The sequence below is a fragment of the Phyllosticta citriasiana genome (assembly GCF_038021145.1).
Source record: "Phyllosticta citriasiana strain CBS 120426 chromosome Unknown IWZ02scaffold_3, whole genome shotgun sequence".
Classification (NCBI taxonomy): domain Eukaryota; kingdom Fungi; phylum Ascomycota; class Dothideomycetes; order Botryosphaeriales; family Phyllostictaceae; genus Phyllosticta; species Phyllosticta citriasiana.
In genome coordinates, this window is record NW_027117280.1 from 2,472,231 (window position 1) to 2,499,712 (window position 27,482).

At 55.8% G+C, this 27,482-nt stretch overlaps 7 protein-coding genes across 7 annotated transcripts; 4 read left to right on the top strand and 3 right to left on the bottom strand.

The window, feature by feature from the left end:
• The first annotated feature begins 114 nt into the window (after positions 1-114).
• Positions 115-707, top strand: IWZ02DRAFT_194363 (uncharacterized protein). The gene has a single exon (XM_066762475.1). It carries the CDS (start codon positions 307-309, stop codon positions 610-612), a length of 306 nt encoding a protein of 101 aa, XP_066625704.1. The 5' UTR covers positions 115-306; the 3' UTR covers positions 613-707.
• Positions 708-722: 15 nt separating this feature from the next.
• IWZ02DRAFT_445560 (PI31 proteasome regulator N-terminal-domain-containing protein) lies at positions 723-2,334 on the bottom strand. Its single transcript, XM_066767174.1, has 3 exons — positions 2,299-2,334; positions 2,042-2,232; positions 723-1,995 (listed from the first exon to the last, which is right to left on the bottom strand). The coding sequence occupies exons 2-3, from the start codon at positions 2,229-2,231 to the stop codon at positions 1,025-1,027; spliced, it is 1,161 nt and encodes a 386-aa protein (XP_066625705.1). The 5' UTR covers position 2,232; positions 2,299-2,334; the 3' UTR covers positions 723-1,024.
• A 225-nt stretch (positions 2,335-2,559) lies between these two features.
• Positions 2,560-3,177, top strand: IWZ02DRAFT_373556 (Rpp14/Pop5 family-domain-containing protein; the record flags this gene model as incomplete). Its single annotated transcript, XM_066764711.1, has 2 exons — positions 2,560-2,776; positions 2,828-3,177. 2 exons carry the CDS (start codon positions 2,560-2,562, stop codon positions 3,175-3,177), a joined length of 567 nt encoding a protein of 188 aa, XP_066625706.1.
• An 11,539-nt stretch (positions 3,178-14,716) lies between these two features.
• On the bottom strand, positions 14,717-15,751 carry IWZ02DRAFT_488636 (uncharacterized protein; the record flags this gene model as incomplete). The annotated part of the gene is made up of 2 exons (XM_066769485.1): positions 14,717-14,794; positions 14,849-15,751. The coding sequence occupies 2 exons, from the start codon at positions 15,749-15,751 to the stop codon at positions 14,717-14,719; spliced, it is 981 nt and encodes a 326-aa protein (XP_066625707.1).
• Positions 15,752-16,101: 350 nt separating this feature from the next.
• IWZ02DRAFT_445581 (uncharacterized protein) lies at positions 16,102-20,465 on the bottom strand. Its single transcript, XM_066767175.1, has 17 exons — positions 20,018-20,465; positions 19,723-19,857; positions 18,942-19,547; positions 18,715-18,893; positions 18,565-18,666; positions 18,425-18,512; positions 18,326-18,368; positions 18,247-18,266; positions 18,144-18,193; positions 18,004-18,088; positions 17,939-17,957; positions 17,866-17,882; positions 17,788-17,815; positions 17,664-17,738; positions 17,483-17,517; positions 17,365-17,428; positions 16,102-17,026 (listed from the first exon to the last, which is right to left on the bottom strand). The coding sequence occupies exons 1-17, from the start codon at positions 20,122-20,124 to the stop codon at positions 16,547-16,549; spliced, it is 2,133 nt and encodes a 710-aa protein (XP_066625708.1). The 5' UTR covers positions 20,125-20,465; the 3' UTR covers positions 16,102-16,546.
• A 20-nt stretch (positions 20,466-20,485) lies between these two features.
• On the top strand, positions 20,486-23,143 carry IWZ02DRAFT_194669 (uncharacterized protein). Its single transcript, XM_066762476.1, has 4 exons — positions 20,486-20,729; positions 20,884-21,381; positions 21,438-22,500; positions 22,569-23,143. The coding sequence occupies exons 1-4, from the start codon at positions 20,682-20,684 to the stop codon at positions 22,928-22,930; spliced, it is 1,971 nt and encodes a 656-aa protein (XP_066625709.1). The 5' UTR covers positions 20,486-20,681; the 3' UTR covers positions 22,931-23,143.
• Positions 23,144-23,970: 827 nt separating this feature from the next.
• Positions 23,971-24,987, top strand: IWZ02DRAFT_373379 (uncharacterized protein; the record flags this gene model as incomplete). Its single annotated transcript, XM_066764699.1, has 2 exons — positions 23,971-24,262; positions 24,311-24,987. Coding segments are annotated over 2 exons (969 nt in total), but the record flags the coding sequence as incomplete, so codon positions are not given.
• Between the last annotated feature and the right edge of the window lie 2,495 nt (positions 24,988-27,482).

Genomic DNA, 27,482 nt, shown 5'->3' on the forward strand with positions numbered 1-27,482 from the left:
GATACGAAGCGGTGCGACGGGATACCCCTATCTGAGCAGCTTTTTACTTCACCCTCTGTCCGATCCGCCATACCTCCCCTCCTTTGTCCCGTGCACCTACTTCCCCTACCTACCTACCTACCTACCTACCTACCACACAACCACACCGCAATACCCCTACGTCTCCGGTCTGTCTTGCATGTACCGTCTATCTCTTCATCAGTGGATCGGGTTGAATTGGATTAGGATGGTCGCAGCGGTGGCAGCAGTGACTGACTGGCTGGCTGGCTGGCGGATTGGATTGTACGATAGATGATTGATTGACAGATGGGTACCGACATGTGTAGCTATGTAGGCTTTTTTGTATTTGTACGTTGTGGTATTGATAATGTATTCATGATGTATTCATACCCGATTGCCTGTGCGAGTGAGTGCATTTTTCATGTCTCTCTCTCTCTCTCTCTCTCTCTCTCTCTCTCTTTCTTTCTCTTTCTTTCTGTGTGTGTGTGTGTGTGTGTGTGTGTGTGTATGTGTGCATGTCTGTCTGTATTGCCGTGTATGAAGAATATTGAATTGGACGGGGTCGATGACTCAAAGGGGGATGAGAGGGGACAGCGAGGGAAGGAGCAGTGATGGGTGGGTCGGACGTGTAGAATGGGATGGGGATGGAGATGAGGATAGCTCGTGTTGTCTACTTCCAGTCGTCAGTCAACGGAAGTATGAACAGTGTGTCAATATGCAGTTGACAGGCGTTTGCAGTGCGACGTCACAACGTGTGCATGGTAACTGGGATGGATGAGTGGCTGGCACATTGAATGCATTTTTTACTCCAAGCTGTGTTGTAGTATGTAAGTGTGTATACCTACACCATGACTATGCTACTTGCCATCAGATACTTTAGGTCATCGACGCCTTGCTTGACGGCCTAACCCCATACTTCACCTGCTTCATCTTGCCCGTCCAGTTGAGCCGCGATCATTTGTCGTACATCATTAATCGTAAACCATGACACGTCTCCGCAGACACTCCAGACGCAGCGGTCTGCTTAGATGAAATCGCCACTTCCAAAACCACCAAAGGGATTAGGAGGGCCGCCACCTGGACCGCCAAAGCCACCTCCGCCTGGGAACCTAGGTCCGCCACGCGTATCCCGCGGCTGGCCACCCGGGCCAACGGGGTCGTATCTTGCGCCCGGCGGCGCCTGGGGGTCGAAGCCGCCGCCGCCGCCCCCTGGACCCCTGAACAGCGGGTCGTCAAAGGTAGGGTGCATACCTCCGGCGCCTGGCGGTCGAATGCCTGGGCCGATGCCGCCGCCGTACATGGGGTCGCGGGGGCCCAGGCCGGCGGGGTACAGGTCCGCGTCGCCGTAGTTGCCCAAGCCAGGGCGGGGGAGGGCACCGCGCGGCGGCCGATTGATTTCGTACTCGTCTTCAAAGCCGGGAGGGGGCAGCTCGCCGGCGGGGAAGGGACGGCGCGGCGGTGCGGCGAGTGGGTCGTCAAAAGGGTATGGAAGGGCTGGGGGAGGCTGCGGGTCGTCCCGGAGGGGGTCATAAGCGGGTGCGTTGGGGTCGCCTCGCCGTGGGGGATCGCGCCGGTTGTCGGTATTGTTGGTGGTTGAGGATGAGCTCGATTCTTCGTAGCCTTCTTTTCGGATTCCGGGAGCGACCTTTTGAAGGACACTGACTTTGAGGAGCGATCCCAGGTCTCCGAGCCGGCCTTGCGAGATGAAAATGTCTTGGAGGGTCCGCTGAGCGGCTTCGAGATGCGCATCGGGACCTGGAAGAGGCGTGGCAGGAACTGAAGTCTCGGAAATGTAGTCGCGGGCCACCAGCTCGAACTGTGCCGTCTTGTCGTCTCCAAGAGCGGTGGCTAGGACTACGGCCTTGTTCCCCAACCGATTCACCTTGACCAAGTATTCCATGGATGACTGATCATGGGCATATCGAAAGGCGTACGAGGAAGCTTCGTTCCATTCCCGGGGCAGCGCATGGGGGTCGTGAGCATCGGAGCGAGCTTCTGTAAAAGGTTAGGATGGTTGGATCAGAGGATTCTTCAACAGTACCTATCTTGTGATCTTCACCAAGACCTATGAGGCGAAATCCAACGGCTATCATGCCGGCGTGGACGGCTAGAGCAATGGCATCGTAGGGCGATTTAATTTGGGGAGAGGCGTCGCGCGGCAAGCTTGTGGCCATGAACAGGGCCAGTGAGCCGGCGCTCAGAGGGTTGCCTGCAGTGTTTGGCATGATCATACTGGCGGGTCAAGGGTCAGCGTCTGCGACTCGGAGCAGTTTGGGGGAAGGGTGGGAGAATAAATACAGATTGGATTAGGTTCGAGGCGCTGGTGGTGTTGACAGGCAGCCAAGTGCGATGACGAAGGCGAGTGGTGGTTTGGAGCCATCATGCAGGGACATTCTAGTCGTTGCCGAATGTAGGCACATATCATTAGAGGACAGCGGCAACCTTCTCTTCTCGGCTACTTGAGCTTAAAGTTTGCGCCGACGCCGGGTAATCTTGCCGCTGGCGCAACAAATCAACTCTTCTCAACGACACACCTCTACATCTGCTACGACCTTCGCCATGGTGCGCCTCAAGCACCGCTACCTGCTCGTTAATTTCCTCTATCCCTCGCCTACAACTACGCTCAAGACTCCGAACGCACTTCCAAATGTCATCCAATTCCACCAACCAAGTTCCGATAGGCTCACTGGCGGCTATCTCGTAAAACTCATAAGAGACAGTATTGTTGATCTATTTGGGGATCATGGCGCTGGACTTACACATGGGAACCTACAAGGTGTGGTCACGCTTTCAGAGGGTGTCCCTGCAGCTTCTGACGCCCCCATAGTCAAATATTTGTCGCCAGCTACCTCCACTGCCATTATCCGTGTCGCGAGAAGTCACTACCGCCTAGTATGGGCTGCGCTTTCGTTCCTCACGCGCCTTCCCGAGCCAGTCAACCAATCTTGCGTCGTTCAAGTCGTGCGTGTCTCTGGCACGATTCGCAAAGCCGAGGAGGAAGCCATTCGACGAGCCAAACAAAGCGTTCTAAGAGCCAGAGAGACGTTGGGAGACAGCGCTGCTGCCGCCGAGGCGCTGTTGACCAAGAGCGGAAACATCGCGGCACACAGCAATGATCAAGATGAGGACGTGGTCATGAATGGCATTGTGGACGATGACGAAAATGACGAAGATTGAAAGATCCGCTTCGTTTCTCGGCCTTGTTGACCTTGTCTACATCCGACGACGGCCTCCGGCTACTCAAGGTGCATTTTCCGAAGACGAGCTCGTTACGGAGCTCCTTAGTAGCTCACTCGGCCCTCGACCTCGAAACATTCGACGCAGGGCAACAGTATGCACTCCTGATTGCCAAAGAACGATTCTCGGATATTGGATCTCATCACTCAGGACAGTACGAGCCATTTCATGGCCAGAAGCAGCCAGGTCATGCCAGCAGTTTCGATATTGACCCTCGAAGCGACGATCCAGCTGTCTGAGCTTGATTGACGAGGCGGAGATGTCCCGCGGACAAGCCGGTTCGGGTCGACAGCCGATCAACGGGACGAAGATTGTTGCTCGTTTCGTCGCATCGAATCCACGTGCCGGGCTCGACAACGGCCGCCGTGCTTCAAGTCGAGAGGGCCTGAGCGAACGGCGGGCATCTCGTTGAATTCCTACAATGAACAGGCGAAGGCGCGTGCGTGGGGAAAACCTTACGCGTCTATATATTAGGCGTCTACCTACACACGATGTGCTCCATATGCTCCCTAGATCTTCGCGCAGCTATAAGCGGCCGCCGCCGGCGAAGGCCTCGTATGTTTGTACATCGCAGCGCACGCACGCCTGCCACGTCGCGATTATCGGGAGCTCCCCTTCGATGCCAACCCAAAAACGTCGCCGTTCTCGCTAATCCTTGTGGTCCACGCTTTTATTCACCCTATGTCGCAGCACGAGCGTCTGAGGAATTTGCGGGCAGAGGTGGAGAAACGATCGGTCCGTGAGATGACGGCCGGCGAATAAGTTGGCCGTAGACAGTAGCCCAACATGCCATTTTGCTCATCTGCCCTTTGCCTCATACGAGATATGAAGCCATTCTGCCTTTTGATGAAGAAGTCTCGCGAGTCTAGATGTCCGTGTTTTGTCAAGGATGCCGATCTCTTCTGCCCTTTCAGATGCCCGTCAAACCCTCCCCGACGCCAGGCGTTCATAGACCTACCCACTGCAAATATCCGTTCTCCCCCAACGTAGCACGCAACGCCCTACCTAACAACCAGCAGCGACCACCAGCAGAAGTCTGCTGCGGCACCCGCACAGTCAGTAGATAGTCAACCATCTACGCTGCCGCTGCCCCTTGGCCGTCCATCGTCCGTCTCCGTCCGTCGGCATCCCAATCCACCACCCACCCGCTCGCCGACTGCAAGACGGCCCTTTCACCAGCAGATCGCAGCCCGCGTGCCGCGCCCGCCAATACACAGCCTTTACATAGCCAGCCAACCAACCAGCCAACCAGCCAGCCAGCCAGCCAACGTGGGCCGGTGCGCGCGCCAGTCGCCTGGCAGGCAGTCGGCGCGGCGGCCCGCCGCGCGCGCGTTGTCGCTGGTCTGTTCGTTCGTCTCTCTTGTGGATCTCGGCTGTATTATGAGCCGCGGCGCCGCTGCCAGCCAGCCAATGGCGGTGGAAGCCGTGGGCCGTTGTGTGTAGGTGTGTGTGTGGGTGAGTGGGTGCTGAGAAAAACTGCAAGGCTAGACTAAACTAAACTAAACGGGTGGTGGATGGGTGTGGATTGTGGGCGTGATGGTCCTGGACTTGGAGAGGGGCGGCGGTGTTCGGTGGGAGCCGGATTGGCCCGCTGGAGGGAGCTGAGTGGGTCAGGGTAGGGTAGGGTAGGGTAGGTCTGTGGCTGTGGGTCGGACATTGGAGAGAGTGTGTTAGTGAGGTGTTGTCTAGTTCTAGGGGATGGAGGTTTGGGGAGTTGGGGGATTGGGGTAGCCTGGGGTAGGCACATAGGTAATAGCAGGGGATTGGTTTGTTACTTTGCGCTGTCCTGCATGGAATGCAATGTATTGGATAGACTCCCGTTTCTATGGTAGTATAGCGGACTAATAGTACCCTTTTAGTGGGAATCTGGAATCCGTTCTGCCTTCTCGGCGCTCTCCTTTTGTAGATGTCGCTTTCCGATGTCCTGGTCGCAAGACCCCTAGGAAAAACATAGCAGCTTTAGCAACAGAATCGCCACTACTTCGAAACCAGAGACACTCGTCCTCTTTGCTCGGCTACCACAGATCACCCACGACTGTAGAACGCTTGGCAGACGCAGACAACGAAAGATGGTTGCCAATGCCAACTTATCTACCATTTATGACTGTAATCCTTACCCTTACCATTTGCATAAGAGTAAGAGAATCGCGTATCTTTCCTCCCCTAACGCAAGCCAGCATAAAGGAGGTAAGGTAGATTTGGTATTGGTCACCTCTCGCCAGCTTTGTAACATGCATGGAAATGACTGGCGCGGGTCGGCCGTGTTTGCATGTGTATGAGGTTGAAAAGCTAAGTTGATGACGCGGAGTATGGATGTCGTTGACACGTAGATGTGACATGCTTTGGACGACTTATGCGCAGCCAGGCACAGTTGAGAGAAGGAGGGAAAGGGGAAAAAAGAAAAAAAAAAAAAAAAAAAAAACAAAGGGAAAAACCAAGAACTATGACGAAAATCAAGTTGACCTTTCCCTTGCCTTTTTCATGCTCATGACACAGAGACGAGCAGAGAAACACAAGAGCGCCCGAGTCTCCCCCTTCCTCGCCCGTCCATGTCAATCAACACCTTCAATTCCTCTACCATTGCTCCAACACCTCCCTCCATACACAAACATGCACCTCCTCCTCCTCCTCCTCAAAGAAAAAGAAAAAAAAAAAAAAGGAATGGCGCAGCAAAACATCACCAAACGGTAGATAAACAGACAGGATACAACGGGAGCGCCGCGACGGGACGGCTCGATCCGCACTCCCCATACCGACCGACTCCTTACCGCATCGTGTCTGGCGGCAGCGAGACGGCACGACAGATCTTCCCTGTCCTTTTTTTTTTTTTTTTTCTTTTTGTTATTTCATCCCTTCCTCGCGCGGATCTAAATGGTGCCGTGTGGCCAGCCCGGCAGTGCGTGCGTATGTAGGTTGGCCGGTGGGCGGGAAGCGGGAAGCGGGAAGCGGGAAGACGCGATGCGGCGTTGTACGTAGCGCGTGGGTGCCGCTTGCCTGGGTGGTTGACTGGTTGGTTGGTTGGTTGGTTGGTTGGATGGGTTAGTGCTGTGCCGCGTGAGTGCTGAAGCGACGATGGGACAGATGGGATGGGATGGGATGGGCTGTCGATGGAGGGTTGATTGGATGAGGAGCTGGAAGGAGGATTATAGAGGGTAGAAAGAAAGAAAGAAAGAAAGAAAGAAAGAAAGGCGAAAGGGGAGATTAATAGATGAGAGGAGATGGAGAAGTCAAGTGCTTCAGACTCTCATGCGCGGTGTAGCGAGTAAGAAACAACCAAACAAAAAGACAAAGTCGGCACAGTGGCATGGACACCCGTCTACGCAAACTCATCTAATTTCAATCACTGCAGCATCGAACACATACATTTGAGTGCAACGACACCACCAACACCACCAGTTACCGGCGCAGAGGATCCAACGCTACACACACACACACACACACCACGCCGCCGCCCGTCGCAACGCAACGCAACGCAACGCAACGCAACAACCCCGGTCCCTGCCGCAGCCGCATCATCGCCCAACTCTATCTCGACGACAAACGAGAAAGAGAGCGCACACGACACATGGTCGAGTTTCCTGTTTTGCGGTAACCAAGCAATGTCAATGCGAAAGGTAGATAGGAAATGAGGGGAGAGGAGGGCTATGGCCCCCATGTCTCCTTCGCATCGCGCACTGTACCGTACGCACGGTGTTCCTCTTGCGAATTGATTTACTCTTACTGCACACTGAAGCGGCTGCCATGATGCGACGATGAGCAGCGATGTTGAAAGAGGAACGGAAGCTTCGCCGCCGCGACATTGAGCAATGGTAGGTAAAGTCTGCCAAGCTGCTGCTGTTCATTTGCAACTCGATACAACCCAACCCGCACATGTGTCCGCTCAGCTCACCCGGACAGCATTGGCATCATTTCAGTGCTCGGCAAACTCCTTGCTCCATGGATCTTGTAGGCTGCAACGCAGACAGACGGACAGACAGACAGACAGACAGGCAAACGAGCAAAGAAATACCAAGTTACTCCATCAGTGCAAAATGTATGTGATGCCGTGCGTGCATGCATGCATGCAGACGCAGCAGCGGGCCGTTGTTGCCTTGCCTTGCCTTGTCTCACCTTGCCTCGCAATATCATGTCTGAGTACAGACCAGAGGGAGGTTCCGGGCCAGGCCAGCAGGTGGGTTGGTGGGCGGGTGGATACGAAGGAATGTTTGGAGAGTAGTGGCCTCGCCTCGTTTATCTAGCAGCACGAAACGAGACGAGATGAGACAAACGATGGCACGACGACGCGAGAATCCAGTCAATCCAGACAGCGACTGACTGCAGTACGGAATGCACGCGAGAACTAAACGCACGCATGCACGCACCTACGCGCTCCCGGAATCATGGCTTAGATTGGTGAAGAGAAGAGAGGGAGCGAGTGTACAGGAGGTGACGGATCTGTGGCGGATAGGAAGAAAAGAAGGCCGGTTTTTTTTCTTTTTTTTTCTTTTTTTCTTTTCTTCTTTTCGCATGATCGCTCGGTGGTGGGTCAGTCGGGCGTTGCTGGTTAGCGAGTCACACACGTTTGCTTTTTCTTCTGCTGGGGGCCAATCTTTCTCTCGAACTCCATGTCAGTCAGTCAGTCAGTCAGTCTCGCTGCGATGGCCTTTTATTCGAGCCGCAAAGTAAGATAGAAGAAACGAGAAAGACGAGACGCCAAAGAAGGCGCTGGCTGACTAAACAAGAAACGTGGTGGTGATGGTGACTGCAAAGCAACGACGAGTTTCAAGACGCGTGGACGGCGGAGGGACAGACATGGCGCGGGAGGGCATCCATCTCATCCATCTTCCCGTGGGAACGAACAGCCGATGGGATCCATGCATAGATTCCATTGCCCGACCGCCGACACAATAAAAGGCTGTGATGTTGAAACAGATGCGCGACTGGCTGGCCGACGTGCAGCCCCACGGGCAGGGCCGACTACCATGCGTACCATACCATACATACGTGCTTACGCGCGTGCTGGATGCGAGTGGGAGCAAGGAACAAAGAGCAATACTGCACCTCATGCATGCATGCACGCGACCCCAGCGGCCAGGGGGATTTTTTTTCTGACTTTCTCTGTTTCTTGCGTGACGGACAGCAGAAGAAAACCAAAGCCGAGCGACCAGATTTTGCCGTGCGCGCGTCATCAACAACGATGACGATCGCGTTGGCTGCTGCTGGCTGGCTGGCTGGCTGGCTGGCTCGCTGACTATGTAGATGCTGATATATCGCCGACCACACAGTAACTGTGGGTTGAAGGGGAGAACAAAGTCGGCCTGGTGCCTTAGGGTTCATTACTTGCTTGCTTGCTTGCTTACTTTTGACCCGTTTGGCATCATACATACACGCCTTTGTAGGGCGCGATCAGCGCGGACGGTCGGTGCCCGTCCGTTGTGACGAGTCGGAACAAACGTGTTTATCCGCTTGTCACTCTCATCACAGGAAGCTGAGGTGGGAACTGCCGTCCCGTCCGGATTGCAAATCGTCGCATGTGATAATGGTGGTGCTAGTGGACGACGACGACGACGACGACGACCAAAGGGCAGCGAGCTTCACGAACGTGGTGCGTGTCGATGGCGCGTCCAGGTGAGTGACGGTGAGCATCCAGCCAGCCAGCCAGCCAGCGAGCAGCAGCAGTGGCGGCGGCGCCAGCGGTGCTCGACCTCCCTATCCGATCAGCCGGTCCAACATGTCAGATGTCTGGGAAGATGGTGGTAGATGAGGCACCGAGACCGCAACCGCCGCCGCCGCCGCCACCGCTGCCGCTGGACCCTGACTCTTGCCTTTCTAGAAATCTTCGCGCGCTCTTCTTACCGGCCGCCCTTGGCCAGAGAGGCTCGTAATCTCGAGTTTTAAGGCTTTCCGCCCCTCTGACATGCCACGCGATGCTTTGACCAGCAGTGCACAAGACTCGGACTGGGTTGGCTGGCTGGCTGGCGGCGGTCCGCCATGTGCTGTCGACGTCGGCGGTCCTTCTTTGCAAGGCAGCGCGTGGCCGGGGTGCTCCAGTTATCTCAAACACCTCTGCTGGTGATTTTTTTTTCCCCCCTGGATCCCCCACTCAATCGAAAGGCTCACAGGATGCAGCATCGCCGTGGTACGAACCTTGTGTCCGCACGATCGAACCAGACCCCACCTGCCCTCTATCCTGCCTCGCAACGTGAGACTGCAGATTAATCTCGAGCTTTTCGTCGCCGTCCGCTCACACTTTTTGCCCTCGCGATCTCTCTTGTCCGCCAAGACCAAGGAAGGCCAAGCCGCACGTGTGCTTTCCTTGGGAGGCAGGGCGGCGGGAAAAACGGCCATGTCGGCGCTTCACTTTCTCCGCTTTCCCCGTGCCCCAGGTTTTCGTGGTCTCGAGATTGTCCCTCTTCCGCTGCTGTGTATCCACCGCCGCGTGACCCTGCATGGCAGGCGTCTGATAAGCCTGATGCGTGCTTGAGGCTCTGGCAAACCAGTACCAGCACCGCGGGAATAGGAGGTACTTGTCTGCTGTAACCGCGACGAATCGCCGGACTGGGCGGCCGCGGTCCGGACCACCAGACGGTTGTGTCGCAGCATGGAAAACAGCAGATTTTCTAGGCTTTCGGGCGGTCGTCGCACAGCAGGAGACTATTCAGCGCAGCAATACTTGGCAACACCATCGTTGATGATCAGTCCGATCGACCGACGCGCTCCAGGACCAACAAGTCAAGTGAGCAGCCATCAAGCCGGTTCGCCAAAGAGGAGAACAGATCCATGACGGGCCGTCGGCGAACGGTTAGAGTCTGACCAGTGCGCCGTCTGACGTGCTTGATGTGCGCGCTCCAGGACCCTTTCGTTTGCCAGCAGTCGGTTTCTGGAAGACTGCTCGCAAGGGAAGGAAGGAACCGAGGAAAGCCAGATTTTCGGCTGTGGCTGGGGGGGGGGGGGGGGGGGGGGGGGCTGAGTGGTGCTCGCGCTCGCTCTCGAGGGCCAAGTCCAGTGTGAGGTGATGCGTCGAGCAGGGGGTGGTCCTGCGGGAGAGGGGTCGAGAGCTCCTGGGCACGCGGGTCAGGCTCGGGGTCGGAGATCTCTGGGAGGGTTGGTGCGTCGACGAGCCAACTGACGGCGACTCGTGGGTTTTTTTTGGGGTCCGCTAGTGCCAGTCTGCAAAAAGCTTGGGGTAGTGTAGGCGTGCCCATGGGGTTTGCTTGGATCCCCGCTTGCCGTGGTTCGCTCTGAAGCCATCCTGGTCATTCCTGGATGCCGGCCGTGTGGTGTGAGAATCGTGTTCAATATCCGAGGTCGAGGGCCGACAGCGACAAGGCTCGAAAAGTGAAGAAGAGAAAGACTGTCAAGATAATCCACAAATGAAAGAAGGATGCGATTTTGGCTTCGAGACATGGCTGATGGACGATTCGCACGGGAACAGGATGCCATTGCCAACGAGCGCGTCTACAATCATGACAAGCTGCTGACTGACAGGAGAAAAGAAAGTAAAGGCTTGTTCATGGCAGCGAGCTCGTGGCGAAACAAACGCCGGAGATGGACGTCTTAGAGCCGCACAGAGAGCAGTGGTCGGCTGAAACAAAGGAGCGCAAAAGGGAGAGAAGCCAAAAAGGAGCACGTGAAATCAAGCAATCAACGATTCCGGGGTAAAGCACTTGTTTTGACGCATCGACGGCTGTCAAACCACAGTGTCGGAAGTTTGTTTTTGACGGGTGTCGTCTGAAACAGCAGCAGCGTTGCTGGCAAGCATTTCCAGGTCAGCCGGTTCCACCGAGACTAGTTCTCCGAGTCAGAACAACACCACTTTCGAGCCTCTGCCATCAACGTCGACGCTGCACAATTGAAGCGCCGACTCGCCGACTTCTTTCGGACGCGCGCTCGTCCACCAGGCGCTCCCATTCTCCGCACTTGCGAGCCGTCTCGCCGTCCGCCTCTCACACGCGCTGCCGAATCAATGCCGCGGAAAGGTTTCCGTCCCCCCTCACGCACTTCGTGTTTGTTAACTGGATGCCCCCAAACCCCCCACCGAGACAATGACCCCTTAGCATTATTGGCAAAGGGCGATTAGCGAGGAGAAATGGGAAGGTCTGTCTAAGCTTCTCCGAAAATCCAGGCGGCGGCTGCATCCCTGAACGTTCCAGTTTCTCCTCGGCTGCCTGTGCTCCATCCAGGTTGCAGCAGTCGTCTCCTCCATCTGTGGAGAGGGGGAGAACAGGACAATACCAAGACCGCCAAGGAGCCGCACCGCGGATGGTGTGGTCTGACCTGGCGGGTGCAAAACCCACTACAGGAGAGGTCTAGCCCAAATGTACACACGCCTGTTTTTTTTTTTTTTTTTTTTTTTCCTCCGCTTCGGGACATGTCCGCACGAGCTTCTTGCCCGTCGTAAAAATTACGATGCCTGATTGGCATTTGAAGCAGCCGATCGATTTTTTCTCCTTCTTCCTGTAATGGGAAGGTGGACGCGGCTGTCAGTCTGCCCAACACGCGATTTTTCTGTGGACTGTTTTTCTTTTCCGCCATAGGCGTTGTCATCGTCTTGAGCATAACATGGCGTCGGCCAGTCATTCGGGCTCTGAGCGTGGGAATAGTCCAGGCCATAATCTCTGGGATGACGTGGGCGCGAATTGCGAGTTGCATGAGCATGCCTGAACTGTATGTCTCTCCAACGTGGCGAGAGAAAAAGGCTGGGCTCGCATGATGCTTTCATGATACAGGAAGGTAGCATTTGAGAAAAAATCATCAGAGTCGGGCTGCTTGCATGTCGTTGGTGGCGCTCGAGGGACGACGCCATTCGGCGAGACTATGAAAACTTCGCAAGGCGATCGCCGTGGCTTGCTGCTTGGTTATGCAGAGTGCTGACAGGCCACGCGGTTAGTGTGGTATCGTACAGGGCAAGCAACAGTGCAGGTCATGAGGAACAGGGCAGAAGGCCTCGTGTGTTCGATCTCGAAGGCGCAAAAAGCAACCCGAGACGTGTCAATCGCTGTAGGATATGTAACGAGACCATCTGCACGCGGATGCGGTACGACGAGGCGTGCCCGCAGCAGCTTGCGGTCATGTGCTGTCGTGGAGGACCAGATCGCCTTGATCTAGCAAAGGAGGCCGTGCATCGATAGTCGAAGGGCGGTCCGCACTCCGCAATCGGAAAAAGGCGATGGAGGACTGGGAAGGCCTACTCGGGGAGAGGCGGATTACAGTGGGTTTGGTGGTTGATGAAGCACCGCCAGCGCAATTGGGCGAGTGTGAGAGAGATATCCACAGACCCCACAACGCGTTCCACAGGCACGGGCAGGAGGGCGGCTTCTGGAGACGGGGAAACATGTCCCGACGCTCATCATCATGCGCTTTGGCATGCCAGTCGACCTAGACGCGCAGGTCTGGATGCCTGGGAGCCAGCCACTGTGGAGGAGGGAGCCGCAAAGGGGTCCACCCACCCCCTTGATGCGGTGGGCAAATGTGTGGTGGTGGACAATGGCAAGTCGAGGGCGGCAGTCGAGAGAGACACAGGGTCGACTTTGAATATCCGAGGTGCAGCAGCGGTTTGATGAGAGTGGGCAGTCAATAATGGTTGCAGCGCGGGATCCTTCGTCGGGGGCAGAGGCTGAAGCAGAGCGTTTGCCGGTGCGGGAGCGCAGCATCAACGGCTGCCCGTCGAAGCCACCTAGCCGCGTCGATCAGGCCGACGGGCTCCAACAAGTGCCCGGAGCCCGGTGGCATGGACTCGGCTTGATGCTACCTGGGAGTGTTATTTCCGGGCGTCGTGTTGGTGGTGGTTCTCATCATGACTTGGAGGAAGAGGAGGACAAGATGACCGAGTGACAGGCGACAGGCAACAGGCGACGGCAAACAGCAAACAGCAAACAGCAAGCGACGACGGCGGGTGTTGGCAAGTCGCGGGCCAATGTCGAGGGTGAGTTGGCGCTGGGAGGTTGAGGTGGAGGTTGAGGTGGAGGTTGAGGTTGAGGGGGAGGGGGTGGGAGCGCGGCAGCCAGGGCGTGCCCTCATGTTCCTTCCCCTTTGGTCTTTGGTTCATGTTGTGCCTCGATGCCCGTCCCGTCGCTGGCCCCCAACACGAACCACCCACCTCCCGTCGCCGGATTTACCGTCCGCCCGGGACCACTTTGAAGCTGGGATGCTCATCCTTCAGCACCGTCATCCGTGCCCGTCACATCACTCCAGCTCCCTCCCTCCCTCCCTTCCGTCACCTTTTCCCGCTCACTCGTCGTCTGCGCAATTCTCCTTGTCCTCTCTCGGCCTGTCCGTCCGCCTCCCTCTTGCCGATCCCCTCTGTGGCCTTCACTATCGCGCGCTATGCCTCGCTCCTCATTCGCCCACTGACTCCTCGCCGAGGACCAACGACGTGGCCCTTGACTGTTTCCCCTGTAAAGAGCCGCATTCCAAGCCCTCCTTCCGTCTCTACCCGCTCTCGCCCACTCTTTTCATGCAGACGCACGCCTTGGCAATCAGGTTTGGATGGAGAAGCATGCCCGCATGTACATTATTTTCCGGCCACCAGGTGTTGCTTGGTAATAAGTATTTGAAGAGGGGGGGGGGAAAAAAGCAAAATCAAGAGGAGACAGACATCCAAGCCCCCGATATTCCCTGACCATGCGCCAAATGATATCACAGCCCCGCCCCCCCCCCCCCCCCCCTGGAAAACGCCCCCCCTGCTGCATACAGAGGGGCCTGGCAAAACTTGCAACAAGCAGACGTGAGACAGAGAGGGAGTGTGTGAAAACAAAAGAAAGAAAAGATGTCCGCCCCGTGATGAGGAAAAAAAAAAAAAAGGGTCGAGACGAAACGGAACGTGAAAAAGAAAAGCAAAATGCAAAAAGAAAAAAAAGAAGAAAAAAAAAAGCAAAACAAATGTCCACCATCGCCAGGCCTTCCCGCTCCCCCGATGCCGATGCAAATGCTCGCTTGTTGGTAGTTGCTGCAATGACGAAGATTGGACCATGCCGCCCCCATATGAACACAACTCTTCTCGTTAGTTATCTACAACGATCCCGTTTCCGTCGTCGCGGTCCGGGATCGTCAAACGGGTTCGTCGGCCAATTGTCAAGGCGGACGACGACGAGGCTGCGCAATGTGGGTTGGTTCATTGGCAGTTCCTGGGCCTCTGGCCGTCGTCGCACCGCGCGACCCGCTGCCGCCGCCGCCGGAATGCTGCCGATGACCTGAAAATGTGCATCTACTGCTGCTGCTGCTGCGAAAACATTGGCTGCATTCGGTTCGTAGTTGCTGCCACTGCCTGCTGGTGTGCGTCAAAGATTGCACTGGTCGTGTTGTTTCGTCGGCCTCCTGCCGACAGCGAGGATCGTCCGCGAGAGTTGGAATCCGTCGTCGTCGTCGTTGTCGTCGTCCGTTGGGGCTGTCTGCTGATTTCAAAGCGTCTGGGACAACCGTCCTCCGTGTGCCTAAATTTCATCAAGCCACCGTCAGCCTCTGACGTTCTCTGCACAAATGCAACCAATGCCCGGCTTGCTTACCTCCTCAGCGTATCCTTGCGGGCAAAGTGAGCTCCGCAGGCGATGCATTTGTGATTCCTCGCTTTGATGTGGACCTGATGTTTGCATTAGCGAGTTCGATTCAACATGCATTTGCAGTGTCTCCTCACGCTCTGCTCATGCCGAACAAGATCGGTTCGCCGGACAAATTTCCTCTCGCAACCGTTGGCCGCGCAGATGTGCGGAAACGCTCTCTTGGGATCGTGCGTCTCCATGTGGGACTTGTGGTTGTATAACCGCTGAAACAGCTTCCCGCACAACTCGCACTCGTACTTGGCGTTGTCGAGGGTCGTGGCGTTCCTGGACCGCGTGCGCGCTGTGCTGGTGTTGATCCTGCCCGCCGCTCCCGGACCGTGCAATCCCTTGTCCCTCGCCGTCATGGTGTAGCCTTCGTCGAAAATCTCCTCGTTCTTGAAACTTGGGTACGGCTGACCAGCAGCATAGCCCGATGCTTCCATGTGCTCAGGGGAAACCGTCAGGGATTGGCGTCCTTCGTCTTCACTGGTCCAGTGATCCATAGGTTCGGTCTTGATGCGCGGCGCAAAAGAATCCGGAGTGCCGTGCGAGTACACCGAGTGGTCATACGTTGATGAGACCGACGACCGATGCGACATGTACGGGTCAGATGGGTCCGGCGAGTGTCGTCCGTCAATGAAGCCGGAAGTGGCGTACTGGTACTGCGGTTGGTCCCAGGAAGAAGCCATGTGAGAGCGGCCGACGGGAGGGTACTGGTCGGCCCACGGCCTCATGCCGCTGTCCATGATGGCTGGCGAGGCGCTGGTGGTCAGACAGGTGGTCCACGTCTCTGATGGCTGTGGTGATAGAGGGTAAAGGCCTTGTGCGGTCTGCATCGAATGGCTGTGCATTGGGAGAGCGCCGTAGTAGACTCCAAGCGGATCCGGCATGAAGGTAGTTTGGTCTCCTTCGGACTTGGCGGGCGAGGGATAGTTGGTCGGATGGGTATAAGTGTGGCCAAAGGTGCCCGTGGGTGAGCGAGGCGTGTTGGCGTCCATGGTGAGCATTGGCGGAAAAGGACGGTCGAGTCCTGCAGTGATATAGAGAGCTTCGTTGGCGTCAGGCAGCCAATGGGAATGGTGCGTCTATGCGGATGAATGCGATGATAGTGCAGGTAGACGGAGTGGTGGAGTACCGTGCGGCAAATATATATGTATCAAAGACGATGGATGGTATTTTTGTCCAGGCGGTGGATGGTAGTGGAGCGAGGCAGAGTTGAGGGCTTGCCTGTCGTGGGGCATGCAATCCCGGAAAGTAGCAGAGTTGGGTTCTCGAAGAGTAGCGATCGAGGCGGCACTACTGCAGGGCGTTCGTTGGGTTCTGCGAGCGAGCGAGCGCACTGTTCATCTGGAATCGCAGCAGGGGGGCATGGACATGGAGGTGGGTGTGGGATCCATCCATCCATCCATCCCTCCCTCCATCCCCCCATCCATCCATCCATCCATCCATCCATACTTTGACTTGATTGCCCTCCCCACCAGCTAACATCGGTTGCGCCGTCCCGCAGCGCAGGTTCCATCCACTGCGCGCGGACAATGCTGTGGCAGATTGCAATTACTCTGCATACATGCTATTTTCCACAAGTTACCCACTCGTCCTCTCCCACTCTCAACCCCAGCCATGACCCCATTGTGATCTGTTGCGAACCGCAACCATCAGGATCTCCGCCTCCAACCCGAGCCGAGCCTTTCAAAGCCCTCTCCGCACCGCTCAAGACAGGGACTTGCTTTGCGCCCAGCCACTGTTGCCCGTGCAAATTCCCCACTGCTAAAGTCGGTCTGCTCCGTCCTCCTCTACTGACCCTGACCCTGTTGCTTTTGCTGGCGAGCCACTTGAGCCTTGAGCTGTTCGACTGTCTCGCTCAGCTTGCCTAAGAGTGCCATCGTTTCGCTTGGATTGATGGGCACTTGGACCGTGCCGCTGCTGCTGAGCGTCGACGTCGTCGTCACTGACCTGCCCACGCCTTGCTTGCTGGAAGCTGCCGTCGGCATCGTCCTAGGCGCCTTCATCAAGCTCGTGTTGACCTTGCGACCCATGCTGATCCTGGTCGACGTCCTCTTCACACTTGCGGGCTTGCCATTGATGGGGTTTTTGCCCGCCGGCAGGTTTGCGGCACTCTTCTTGTACATGTACTCGGTGTATTTCTCGAAGATCCAAATGACTGCCATGTGAAAGACGTGCGTACACTTGAGAAGCACAATCCGGAGCTTGCGGGAAAGCGTCTGCGGAAGCACAACCTGAAGTGGCCGGGAGAGCACCAGAGGAACGAGGTTCTGCAGAACAGGTTAGCTCGTCCTGCAATGTTCGCACGCCGTTGCGGCTCTGCTGCATGTGCTTTTGGTGTGCCATGCAGCCCTATTCGTGGCTGGTGGTCCCTTTCGCCAATCAAATGGCGGCTTTTGCTTCGCCGCATACGTTGCATCGACTAACACCACAAAGTTGGAGCCACAGCTGTGCGGGTACCCAGTTCGACGAAAGTGGCCCTGCATCAGGGCAGCGACGACCCCGGGGAGCATGGTTGGCCAGTACAGGGCTCTTTGGGCGCAAGCACATCATGGCATCTGGCGCTTAGGCGCCTACGGAGGGGTGTGATAGGGTGCAGCAAACTCACCAGAGGCGGGAAGAAGTAGGTCAAGCGGTCTGACGTCGAAGATTCCAAGACGTAAACGGCATAGCTGGCTGCGCATCAGCGGAAAGTAGAGAGATCAGCCTTGTGCGTCATGACCTACCCGAATGCGTACTCCTCATGCGCAGTCTCGAGAACCTGGAGAAGCAGCGTGAGCCAGTCGATTCTGAAAAACCAGGGATCAAGTTTGTCGACATGGGTCAAATGCATGGCGCTACAACAAGCGAGGGCGCGAAGCGGCGAATTCTTGACCGTCTTCCACTCTCTGAGGGCCCAGCACATACCTGGCGCAAGCTATTGTTGATGTAGGATAACATGGATTGCATAATCAGCATGTTGGTGAGGCCGACGAAAATCACCTATATCGATCAGCGCAAGCGGGCACTACGCAGCCAAGCCTTCACGAACCATGACGGGCAAACCGAAGTAGTGAGAACTGGGATCGTCAGCCATCTGTATGTGCCTCGACCGGTCTGCAAAACTTACATGCGCGGTGCTAAGTCCTATCGCGTTGCGTCAGTCTCTAGCTGAGTCCAGCCACATTGTTCTCGGAACTTACGAATCCCACTACACCGGCACTGTTCAAGTTAGCAAAAGCAAGAGTTGGAATAGTAAAGGTCTTACCCGAAAAACACCTTGAGCGTGGTGATGGTAGTTTCGTAAAGCGAAACATTACCGCGTGCGAGCAGGACAAAAGTGGAAAAGAATCCTGCCAGCATGTCAAGCCAAGTCCAGCATGGAGAATCCTCTTGTTTGAGACATACCGACATCGATGATCAACGCAAAGCTCAAAAACTTGATGAATTGCTTTCCCCTGTTGCCGGTCAGACCTGTTGGTGAGGCCACTTTCCCGATTGTTGGACTCACATTTCAGCCATACAAGGCAGCTAATGCACATGTCAGCCGGTCCAATGTCGCCCCGCTAATTTGACCAGGTAATACATACCAGTGTTCCGTAATAGGGACTGAGGCTCAAGAGAGAGAAGATACTGCGAGCCACGTTAGTTGGGAGGGTCACCTCTGGCGCGTAGCGAGCCGGTCTTACCGAGGCGTCAAGAAGAGTGACTGAAGCGCGAGAACACTGAACGCAATGTCCAACAGCTTGGCTGAGTTGGTCGAAAGACCAATCACGCCTGCTATGTGATTAGTCATCTTCGCCGATGGGCGTGTCGATTTGAGCCTTACGAAGAACGAAAAATGTCAGGCCGTTGAGGATGATCAAAATGTCGAGAATACTCCAGAGGTCAGTCGCGTAGAATCTCGCACCAGCGTCCTTAAAGCCGATCCCTTTTCGCTTGTCAGTGTACAATGTTGGAGCAGATCAAAGCAACTTACACTCATCGCAGGCATATCCAGTGATGAAGACGTAGAAGAGAACCTCCCAGGCAGTGATGCTCCACAGCTCACGTTCGAGAGAAACGACAAAGAACAAAGCCAGCATGGCCAAGAAGAAGGCCATCTCGAACGACTTCATGTAGCGAGGCACCCTGAGACGGCACCACGGATCTCCAACGCTATATTTTGTCAGCCGAGAATAATCAATACCGCGGGGTGGGACTTACGCCTTGTTGTGGTAACTGGGCTTCTTGGCAGCGTTAATGGTCAAACGCTCCCAGAAGACAATGTCTCCGTACCAGATGCCGTTGATAATCTCTTGCACAACCCTTTGGCACAGAAACTTCTTCGCCTCGGAAACTACGGCGATTTCAAGGGCATTCAGGTTGAGGAATGGTTCGGCGAAGCTATCACCATCCTTGGCGTCATACTCGTTGCCAGGAATATCTTCATGCTGGGGATGGATCATGGCCTTGGCCTTGGCCTTGAGCTTGTCCTTGCCACTCGCAGCCGTTCCGTTGGTCTTGCCGTTGGCAGGAGTGTGGCCGCCCAAGAGTGCAGTCCTCTCCGTGGCACTCTCGGTGGAGAGACGTCCATTGGAATGGCCAGCCTCGGGGTCATGCTCGTGCTCATCGTCAGACGAGTCGACATCGTCCGGGTCGGGCGTGATTCCCTTGAAGGGCTTGAGCTCCCAGAGAAGAAAGTCAATGGCCTCACGCTCCGAAAAGGAGAGGACAAATTGCCAGGCTACGAGCTCGCAGGCGTGTCCACGCGCCTCGTCGATTCCGCGGTCATCTTCGGTCTCAACAGCATCAAAATGGCCTTTGAGAGCACTGTTTATCGGACCTGGCGAGCAACGGTGTCGCAGGGGCCTCGCACCTAGAGAATCATGGCAACACTGAATCGGAGCGCCATGATTCTCATAGGCCAACGACCAGCAGCAGCACTGGCTCGCCCAAGTCATCAGGAGTTAGGACTGCTGAAAAACTGGTTTGGATGTCTACTAACAGCAAAGAAGCCACGAGGGCCGGGTGGTGAGACTCCTTGGAAAGGTAGTCAATCAAGGGCTGGAGTCGCTTCATCCATTTTTGTTGGTTGAGGTCCTTGAAATTGACAGGGGAGTCAATCGCCTCAATGAAGTAGCTGTTTGAGAGTCAGCAAGTGTAAAGAAGCCAATGGTTGCTCATGGCGTCTGGCACAATAGAGAGATTGCTCAATCAGGCAGTCCGTCCCCACCCCATTTCAACGGCATCAATCAAAGATGCGGGAGATCAACGAAGAGATGGAAAAGAAGACGACTTACAAGGACAGCTTGCTGGCGATTTCGCTGAAGTTGTCATCGTTGCGAATCTCAGGGAGAGGTGGAAGAGGCTTCTCAACCTTGAGGGTAGGCTTCTGCTCCAATTCCATGGCTGATACTGCCGACACTGACGACCGAGAATCTTGGAAGAAAAGGCTGCGAGTTCAAGGTTTTTTCAGCCATGACTTACCGCCAAAGATCTTCGTAACGCTGTGGCCCCTCTCTTGACATCCCGGACTCCTTCAGTCGTCAGTGCGCACACGACTGCCAATCATAACAGGCCGCTCAGGCATACTGACTACATATGCTTTGTAGGCCTTAGTAAGTAACAGTACAATCTTGTAAGACTCTATAATCTTATAGACCTTCATGAAGACTCAGTATTAGGTAGCTGTTTATTCTTTTGTAAGTAGATTGTATGGTAGGTAGTTAGATAGATAAGATAATTGATTATTCCCTCTCCTGAGTAGTCGTATAATCCTCTGATTACGTCACTGAGCCACAGTTCCATAATAACTATGATTCTACCACGGTGCGCTGCGAAGAGGCTCCAACAGGCAACCGCGACACCGCTCCCACTTCCGTTCCACGACGTCGCCTCAACATCAGCCATCACAATCTCGACAACAAAGCCCTCCATAGCCAGCTCTTTTCCGGCGGCGACGCCATGTCGCTCGCATCGCAGGCCGCGGCATCTCGAGATGGCCTTGTTGTTGTACGTGTTCAGATGGTGGCACCGGCGCTGATCCTAGAAAGATGCCACGCTCCCCTTCTCACGTCGCCATCAGCCCTTCACCTCGCAATCGGCCCTCGTATCCCGTCCATCTCTGTCTCATACGTGGCAAACGAACGAGGCTAACCGGCAGCAGCGTCATCGTCGGCACTCGTTGTCGCTGCCGTCGAGCACGACGAGCTTCGAATACATGCCACCTGGGTCCCGTGACTTCCAGCAGATGCTGGCGACATTTTGTAACAAATCCATCATCGATCTATTGCCGCCTGAGACGAGCTTGACGGATCCAGAACGAAATCAATGCGATTCTCGACAAGGTCGTCGGTCTACCTCACCTGCAACAGAATTCAGTCCCGTGACTTTTGAATGCCGAGATGTCGTCGGTCAAATGCTTCCTCCCAACGAAACCACAAAAACCTACTCACGCAAAAAGAAGAACGCGTCGGTATCAGATCGATCTCATGAGGAATCTCACAGCGGCGATGAAGCCTCGAATGAAGCCCGTGGAGCACCAACGCTGAAAAGAAAACGGCCAGCTGCCAAACCAACAAAAAGACGGCTGCCTACAACCCGCCAGCTAACTTTGATCCCATCATCGGTATTTCAAGAGACCGACACAGACCCAGACGCTGACGTGAGTGCGGCGAAGCAAGGTTTTCCCCCACGTGCTGACAGGGCGTACCGCCAAAGGATGAGCATCTCACCCCAGCCAACGATCCGATTGAAGATGCATACAGCACAGCAAGAGAGAAAGCCTTGGGGGCTTGCTGCGCAACTAAAGCGAAGGCTCGCAAAATGACACTCACGTCACTGGAAAAACAATTTCGCCCCTCCAAGCCCGCCAAATTGACAGCTGATCTCTCTGCTTTCAAAATTCCAAAAGCACAGCAAAAGTCAGCCATAAGCGTAGGCGATGGTTTCGCTCCGTCCGAAATGACACTGCCAGCTAGGACAAAGAGACCACGGCGGGACCGCCGATTGTATTTCAAAGGTGCAGGAACTTTGGAAATTGTTGCCGGCCCATTGCCAGCGCCTCACCCGTTGGAGGTCAATAGAGCTCGTCAATCATGCGACCCATTGACGATCCAGCGCAGGCAAATCCTTTCAGCGGCATCAGATGGCCCTTTCAATGTGCCCACGGCGTCGGAGCGACTTCAACCCAGCCCCACGCCCTCTCAGCATTCAAGAGAGCTGAATCAAAAATTCGTGACTGCGTCTCTCTTGCCACGAACACAACGTGAAGTCAATGACAGAACTAAATCAGACTACCAACATGACGAAATGTCCATGGGCAGCCCATCGCCCGGCCCCCACTATGAAGACGCCCAATCACGAGAACACGAAGAAAAATATGCCGAAATCATGGGAATCGTCCCTGAAGATGACCATGAATTTTCTGACGTCGAAAATATGCAACCCCAATCAGCCGCAAACAAAAGCATCGGCAGGAATGAGAATGAAAGAAATGAAATGCTCGCTGAATCAGATACACAACAGGAACCTGAAGATGTGCTCTTCAATCATTTGGATTCGTCATGTCCGGGACAGAAAGCGAGAATGGAGAGCTCCGGCCTATGGATGGAAGTCAATGAGGATATCGAAGGAAGTCCTGCCGCACCTAATCGTCGACTCGGCGACGAGTCTCAGCTTTTCGGTCGAAATGGTCAGCAACACCGTTCGGCATCAAAGGAAAGGCCTGCGTATGTCGATCCGATTGAACTAGATTTCAGGACTTCATCCAGGGCTTTGAAAGGTTCTCTTTCTCATCGTCTCTTCTTGCACGCAGTATTTCCATCTACGATGTTGCTAATTGAACAACAGGCGGTCAGCCGAACAATTGGGAAACTCATACAGATTCGACCGGTCCGAAGGCAGCCGGTTCAAGCCATGGTAGCCACATAGCGCCTTTCAAAAAATCCCCGGCACGGCAGAAAGAGCACAAAGCCAAAAGTCCTGATCCGATGGGTACAAGAAGGAGGTCACGCTATGCGCATCCTCTAGTCGTACCTCGACATCGAGTATTTAGAGAAGACGCTCAGGTCAGTGATGACAGTAAGATGAAAGATGGCTTTGGCTCCGATCTTGAGGGTGCGATTCGAAAGCCCAGTCATGACGTGGGGGCCAAATTTCGTTCCTCCACAAGGCTTCCGTCACTCTCATTCAATCCGCCGTTTCTTAGGTGAAAGTTTCAAGACTAGCTGCCTGCAGGATGATAGCTACCAAAGTTTGATTTGGGGTATGCACAATGTGGCTGCTGGGCTTTTGCAAGAATGGACATGAAAGAGAGAGAGATATATCATGTACGGAGAATTTCCACGTTACGCAAGACAGAATCGGCCGAAGGGCCTGCACTGCTAAAAATGGCTTGCGAGGGGTTGCTGGTGACGGGGGTGGAGATTGGCCGTTCAGCTCTTTCGACGACTGCAGTACCTTGGCAGCTGCACCCGACGTCACACGGCCTCAACACCACCTCAACTCCCACCTCGGACCAGTGGTTCACCTGCGCGCCGCACAGCCTACATGTCCGCAAATCTCACGGCACCAACCTCCAATTCGACCGCTCTGGGTTTTGCATGATGACGTTGACCAACTGACGTGCGATGGCATATCTGACTACTCGTACCTGGGTGGATGAGCCAGCGCCTTCCCACCACCGCCTCGCGCCAACGCGCCCCTATCCACTCCACACCCCGCGCGCGTCATTCGTTTGCTGTGAGCGCCTTGCTCTGCCCTAGCCGGCTCATCGTGCGACATGCGAGTCCACCTAGCGTGGGTGGCCGACTGGCCTTTTGGTACAGATGCCTCATGTTGTGTCCGCCATTGTGGTCCTCGTGCCACACAAAATGCCCAATCACGCCAGATGGACTACGAACGCACACGTTGGAGCGGGCTACTGTGCGACAATCGGTCTGCAGCAGAGGCTCACTTGTTGTTGTAAATGCCCACCGTTGGAGGTGGCGGACGAGTACTGAACGATTGCCAGTCAGCGACCAAAAGCCTCCCCCTCCGGACTCCGAAGCCCTCTAACTGCGTTAGGTAACCTTCCTCGGACTGTGGTCGACTGTCGTTTCTCATTTATGCCAGGCCTTTGTTCCTCTGTGCGCTCCTGCGGTCTAGCCCAGGAGTTAGTCCGCCGTTACTTTTATTAGCACCGCGTCTCTGCAATTAATATCCCCCGACCTCGCCGTCTGTGGTGCTGACGAGGAAGCAACTCGCGACGACCATGTCATCTCAACAACAAGGCTCAGGCCAAGGCCAGGGCCAGGGCCAGGGCCAGGTGAGTTTTGTCAATTCTCCTGATGAATCGTTCTCACAGCAACAGGGAGGCCCACCCTCTGGACCGCCGTATGCGCCAAAAACATGGCAATTGGGCGGAAGAGTCGACGAGGGGACGGACATTCCCGTCACGTCCGTCTTTCTCTTTTTGTTCCTGCTGGGTGCTGTCGGCCACATGGCCATTTTCCAAAAGAATCGCAAGAGGAACCACAAATTCCTCATGTCCATTATGCTGTTTGGTGAGCACTCCACCGCCGTCTTCTGGTTGTAAACCTAACAATCCACAGCGTTCTGTATGTGTAGGGTGTTGACTTGTATCCTCCGTATCTCCTGGGCCACGCAGCCCAAGAACATCAAGCTCGGCATCGCTGCCCAGATTTTCGTGGCGGCCGGTGTGCTCTTGATCTTCATCATCAACCTGCTCTTCACCCAGAGACTGATTCGCGCCCGTCATCCCAAGCTGGGCTGGTCGAAGCCCTTCTCGGCCCTGTTCAAGGTCAACTACTTCATCATTGTCTGCTCTCTGATCATGGTCATCACCGTCACCGTGCAGTCCTTTTACACGCAAAACAAGAACACGCACCGCATCGACCGCGACATTCAGCTGTACACGGCCACCTACTTTTCGTTTGTGTCTTTCCTGCCGATACCCATTACGATTGCTGGTCTCGTCGTTCCCCGCAAGACGCGCCTCGAGAAGTTTGGCTCTGGTCGTTTCCGCACCAAGGTGACGATCCTTTTGCTCGCTTCTTTCTTACTGTGTCTTGGAGCGTGCTACCGTTGCGGCACGGCATGGAAGGATCCCGTGTCTGTTCGTCAGCCTCTGCCCAGCTACTACTCCAAGGCCTGCTTTTACATCTTCAACTTCACCGTTGAGATTATGGTCGTCTACCTCTACATCATCCTGCGTATCGATCTCCGCTTCTACATTCCAGACGGAGCCAGCGGTCCCGGCAGCTACGCTCCCGTCAACGCGGACGACAAGCACGCCAGAAAGTACGACAGCGGCTACAGCATGCGCGAGCGTGCCGCGGCCCAGGCCTCGGGTCTCAACAACGGCGTCTACACCGAAGAAGAGACGTTCGATGACGAGCCGCTCAAGCTCAAGACCGACTTCAAGCGCCACCGTTTCGATCTGGAAGCCGAGCCACAAAGCGCCATCTCGGGTACCACTGCCGCCCTGTCCAAGGACCACCTCCTGCTGCCCGAGTCGCCCAAGCCGGCCTTTTCAAAGTCGGAGAAGGACAAGGAGAAGGATAGCATCCCACCCGTCCCCAAGATTCCGTTCACCAGCCAGTCCGGTGGTTCCACATTGTCGCAGCTCTCGTCGGCAGACAAGCTCGACAAGGTGGTCGAACTGCTCATCTCGCTGGACCGCCGTCTCACATGTCTCGAGGAGAACCCGCGCCACAACAACGCCGCCGACGACCTGCTCGTCCGCATCGAGCGCCGCCTGTCGCATCTGGACGGCGGCGCCGCGCCCAAAACCACCAGCAAGGACGGCAAAGACGGCGGCGCCAGCCACAACCGCCACGCGTCGCTCGACACGCTCGACCGCATCGACGCGCGCCTGTCGCGCCTCGAGGACTTTGACAACCGCCACTCGCGACGCGCCTCGGAGTACGAAACCATGCGCCTTCTGGATAACCGCCTGTCGCGCATGGAGCGCCGCATCTCGACGCAGTCAGGCATGACGGGCCGTCAGGCCTCGCCTGACCGCCAGAGCCGCTCCAGCGGCTTCTCGCGCTACCTCGACCCGTACGCGATGAACGTCGGCGTCGAGGCCAACGGCCCGCTCGACGGGCCCATGCAGCCTTTCTATAACCCGCAGCGCGCGCTGGCCCAGCAGACCGACGCGCGGCCTTCCTCTTCTCAATCCGCCACCGCTGCTGCTACTACCACCGCGACGTCTCCCCAACACGGCAGCCCATCGGTCGTGCGGCCAGGCAACTCGCGGCCGCGCTCGCACTCCGCCGAGACGCTGAGCGGGTCCGGCTTCGCGAGCCGGCTGTCCAGCTCGCACCGCTTCTCGCGGGGGCCGGCGGCGGCGCTGGTGGGCGGCTCGCCCGACGCCAACACGTGGCCGCTGGACGAGGAGCCGGAGCTGAGCCTGCACGCGCAGCAGACGAGCGCGCTGATGGAGGCGACGGACGCCGACGTCGAGGACGAGGGCGAGGCGCGCGATCCCGCTGACGTGCCCGCGCCCCTGAGACCCGGCGCTGGCGGTGCCGGCTCCCGTGCTAGCAGCATGGCGAGTGCCGGTACGGCTGTCATGTATCAGCCCGTTGAGCAGGAGGAGCCGCCCAAGACGCCGGAGAGGAGGTAGAGCGGGGGACGAGTTGGGGTGCGGTAATGAAGGGTGGTGGGTAATTTCGTGGAAGGGGAACGCTGGATTCTGGATGGATGGCTAGATGGTGGAGCGTGCGCGCATTCCAGGAGGGTGGCTGGCGGTTGTTTCTTTCTCTCATCGAGCGGACTCTACTTGGCATGTCTTTTTCCCTTGCGCATTTTCCATTGCAGCTCAGCAACTTGAGTGGGTGTGGGAGTTGGGATGCAAAACTCGGAACTATCAACGTCACTTTCTTCCTTTAGATGGCTGACTGGCACGCATACCACCAGAAGCGTGACGACTATTTGTTCATCTTCAATGTACGTATTCATTCACTATTGCATCTCTACGTAGCAAGCCGTACCACCATTCTTGTGAACCGTCAACACGCTCGGAGCCATAAGCCGGACGGCTGGCCGCAAAACAGGGATCGGTTCCCCAAGCGTGGGGCTCTGCAGAGATGACGACTCGGATCCTTCGACCAACCGTCGAAGAACCCGCACACGTCAGCGGTTAGGTTCGCATCAGCGGGAGTAGCGCGGGCGCGGCGCGGGGCGCCGCCGGTGTTCCAGCAATCTGGAAAAAGGGGAAACGGCAACATAAGCCCAGTAAGTGCGACGCGGGCACTAGTAGAATAGCTCGGTTCTGGGTCCGGATGACCTGGAGATGCTTTGAGATTTGTTAGCGCATGTGAATCTCTCACGACAAGCAGCGGAGGGAGCGATGGACGCGTTCTTCATGCGTAACAGAGTACATGAGGTGCGATCAGAATAGCCGTTTTAGTCATGCGTCCCGGCCGGCCACAGGTCCTCGCAGGCGCCATAACGGTCCTACGCGGCCTGCAGCTCGAAGCCCAGCATTACGCTTGCGCGCCTCCGGAGAGGCGAGCTGGCAACTCCACAACCATCCTCCCATCTCGCGAAAGATGGTCCAGTGCGGGAGGGTGGACCGGCAGGAATGCTCGTTGAATGGATAGACTAGTGTTCATCCTTGCAGGGAGGAGAGAGGGGGAGCTGGCATTGACTTACACCATGATCGTTCGGATTTCAGAGCAGCATTTGACTATCTAGATCTAAGCAGAACAAGTCAGCTTTTGCTTCAAACATTGAAAATGTGAAGTAGAGAGGTTC

Coding starts and splice junctions, on each gene's coding strand:
- IWZ02DRAFT_194363 (XM_066762475.1), top strand. CDS start 307: ATGGGTACCGACATGTGTAGCTATGTAGGCTTTTTTGTATTTGTACGT.
- IWZ02DRAFT_445560 (XM_066767174.1), bottom strand. CDS start 2,231: ATGATCATGCCAAACACTGCAGGCAACCCTCTGAGCGCCGGCTCACTG. Junction 1,996..2,041: donor TGGTGAAGATCACAAGATAG/GTACTGTTGAAG, acceptor AACCTTTTACAG/AAGCTCGCTCCGATGCTCAC.
- IWZ02DRAFT_445581 (XM_066767175.1), bottom strand. CDS start 20,124: ATGGAATTGGAGCAGAAGCCTACCCTCAAGGTTGAGAAGCCTCTTCCA. Junction 19,548..19,722: donor GCCCTCGTGGCTTCTTTGCT/GTTAGTAGACAT, acceptor TCCGATAAACAG/TGCTCTCAAAGGCCATTTTG. Junction 18,267..18,325: donor GTCCCTATTACGGAACACTG/GTATGTATTACC, acceptor CATGTGCATTAG/CTGCCTTGTATGGCTGAAAT.
- IWZ02DRAFT_194669 (XM_066762476.1), top strand. CDS start 20,682: ATGTCGCTCGCATCGCAGGCCGCGGCATCTCGAGATGGCCTTGTTGTT. Junction 20,730..20,883: donor CTCGAGATGGCCTTGTTGTT/GTACGTGTTCAG, acceptor AACCGGCAGCAG/CGTCATCGTCGGCACTCGTT. Junction 21,382..21,437: donor ACACAGACCCAGACGCTGAC/GTGAGTGCGGCG, acceptor GTACCGCCAAAG/GATGAGCATCTCACCCCAGC.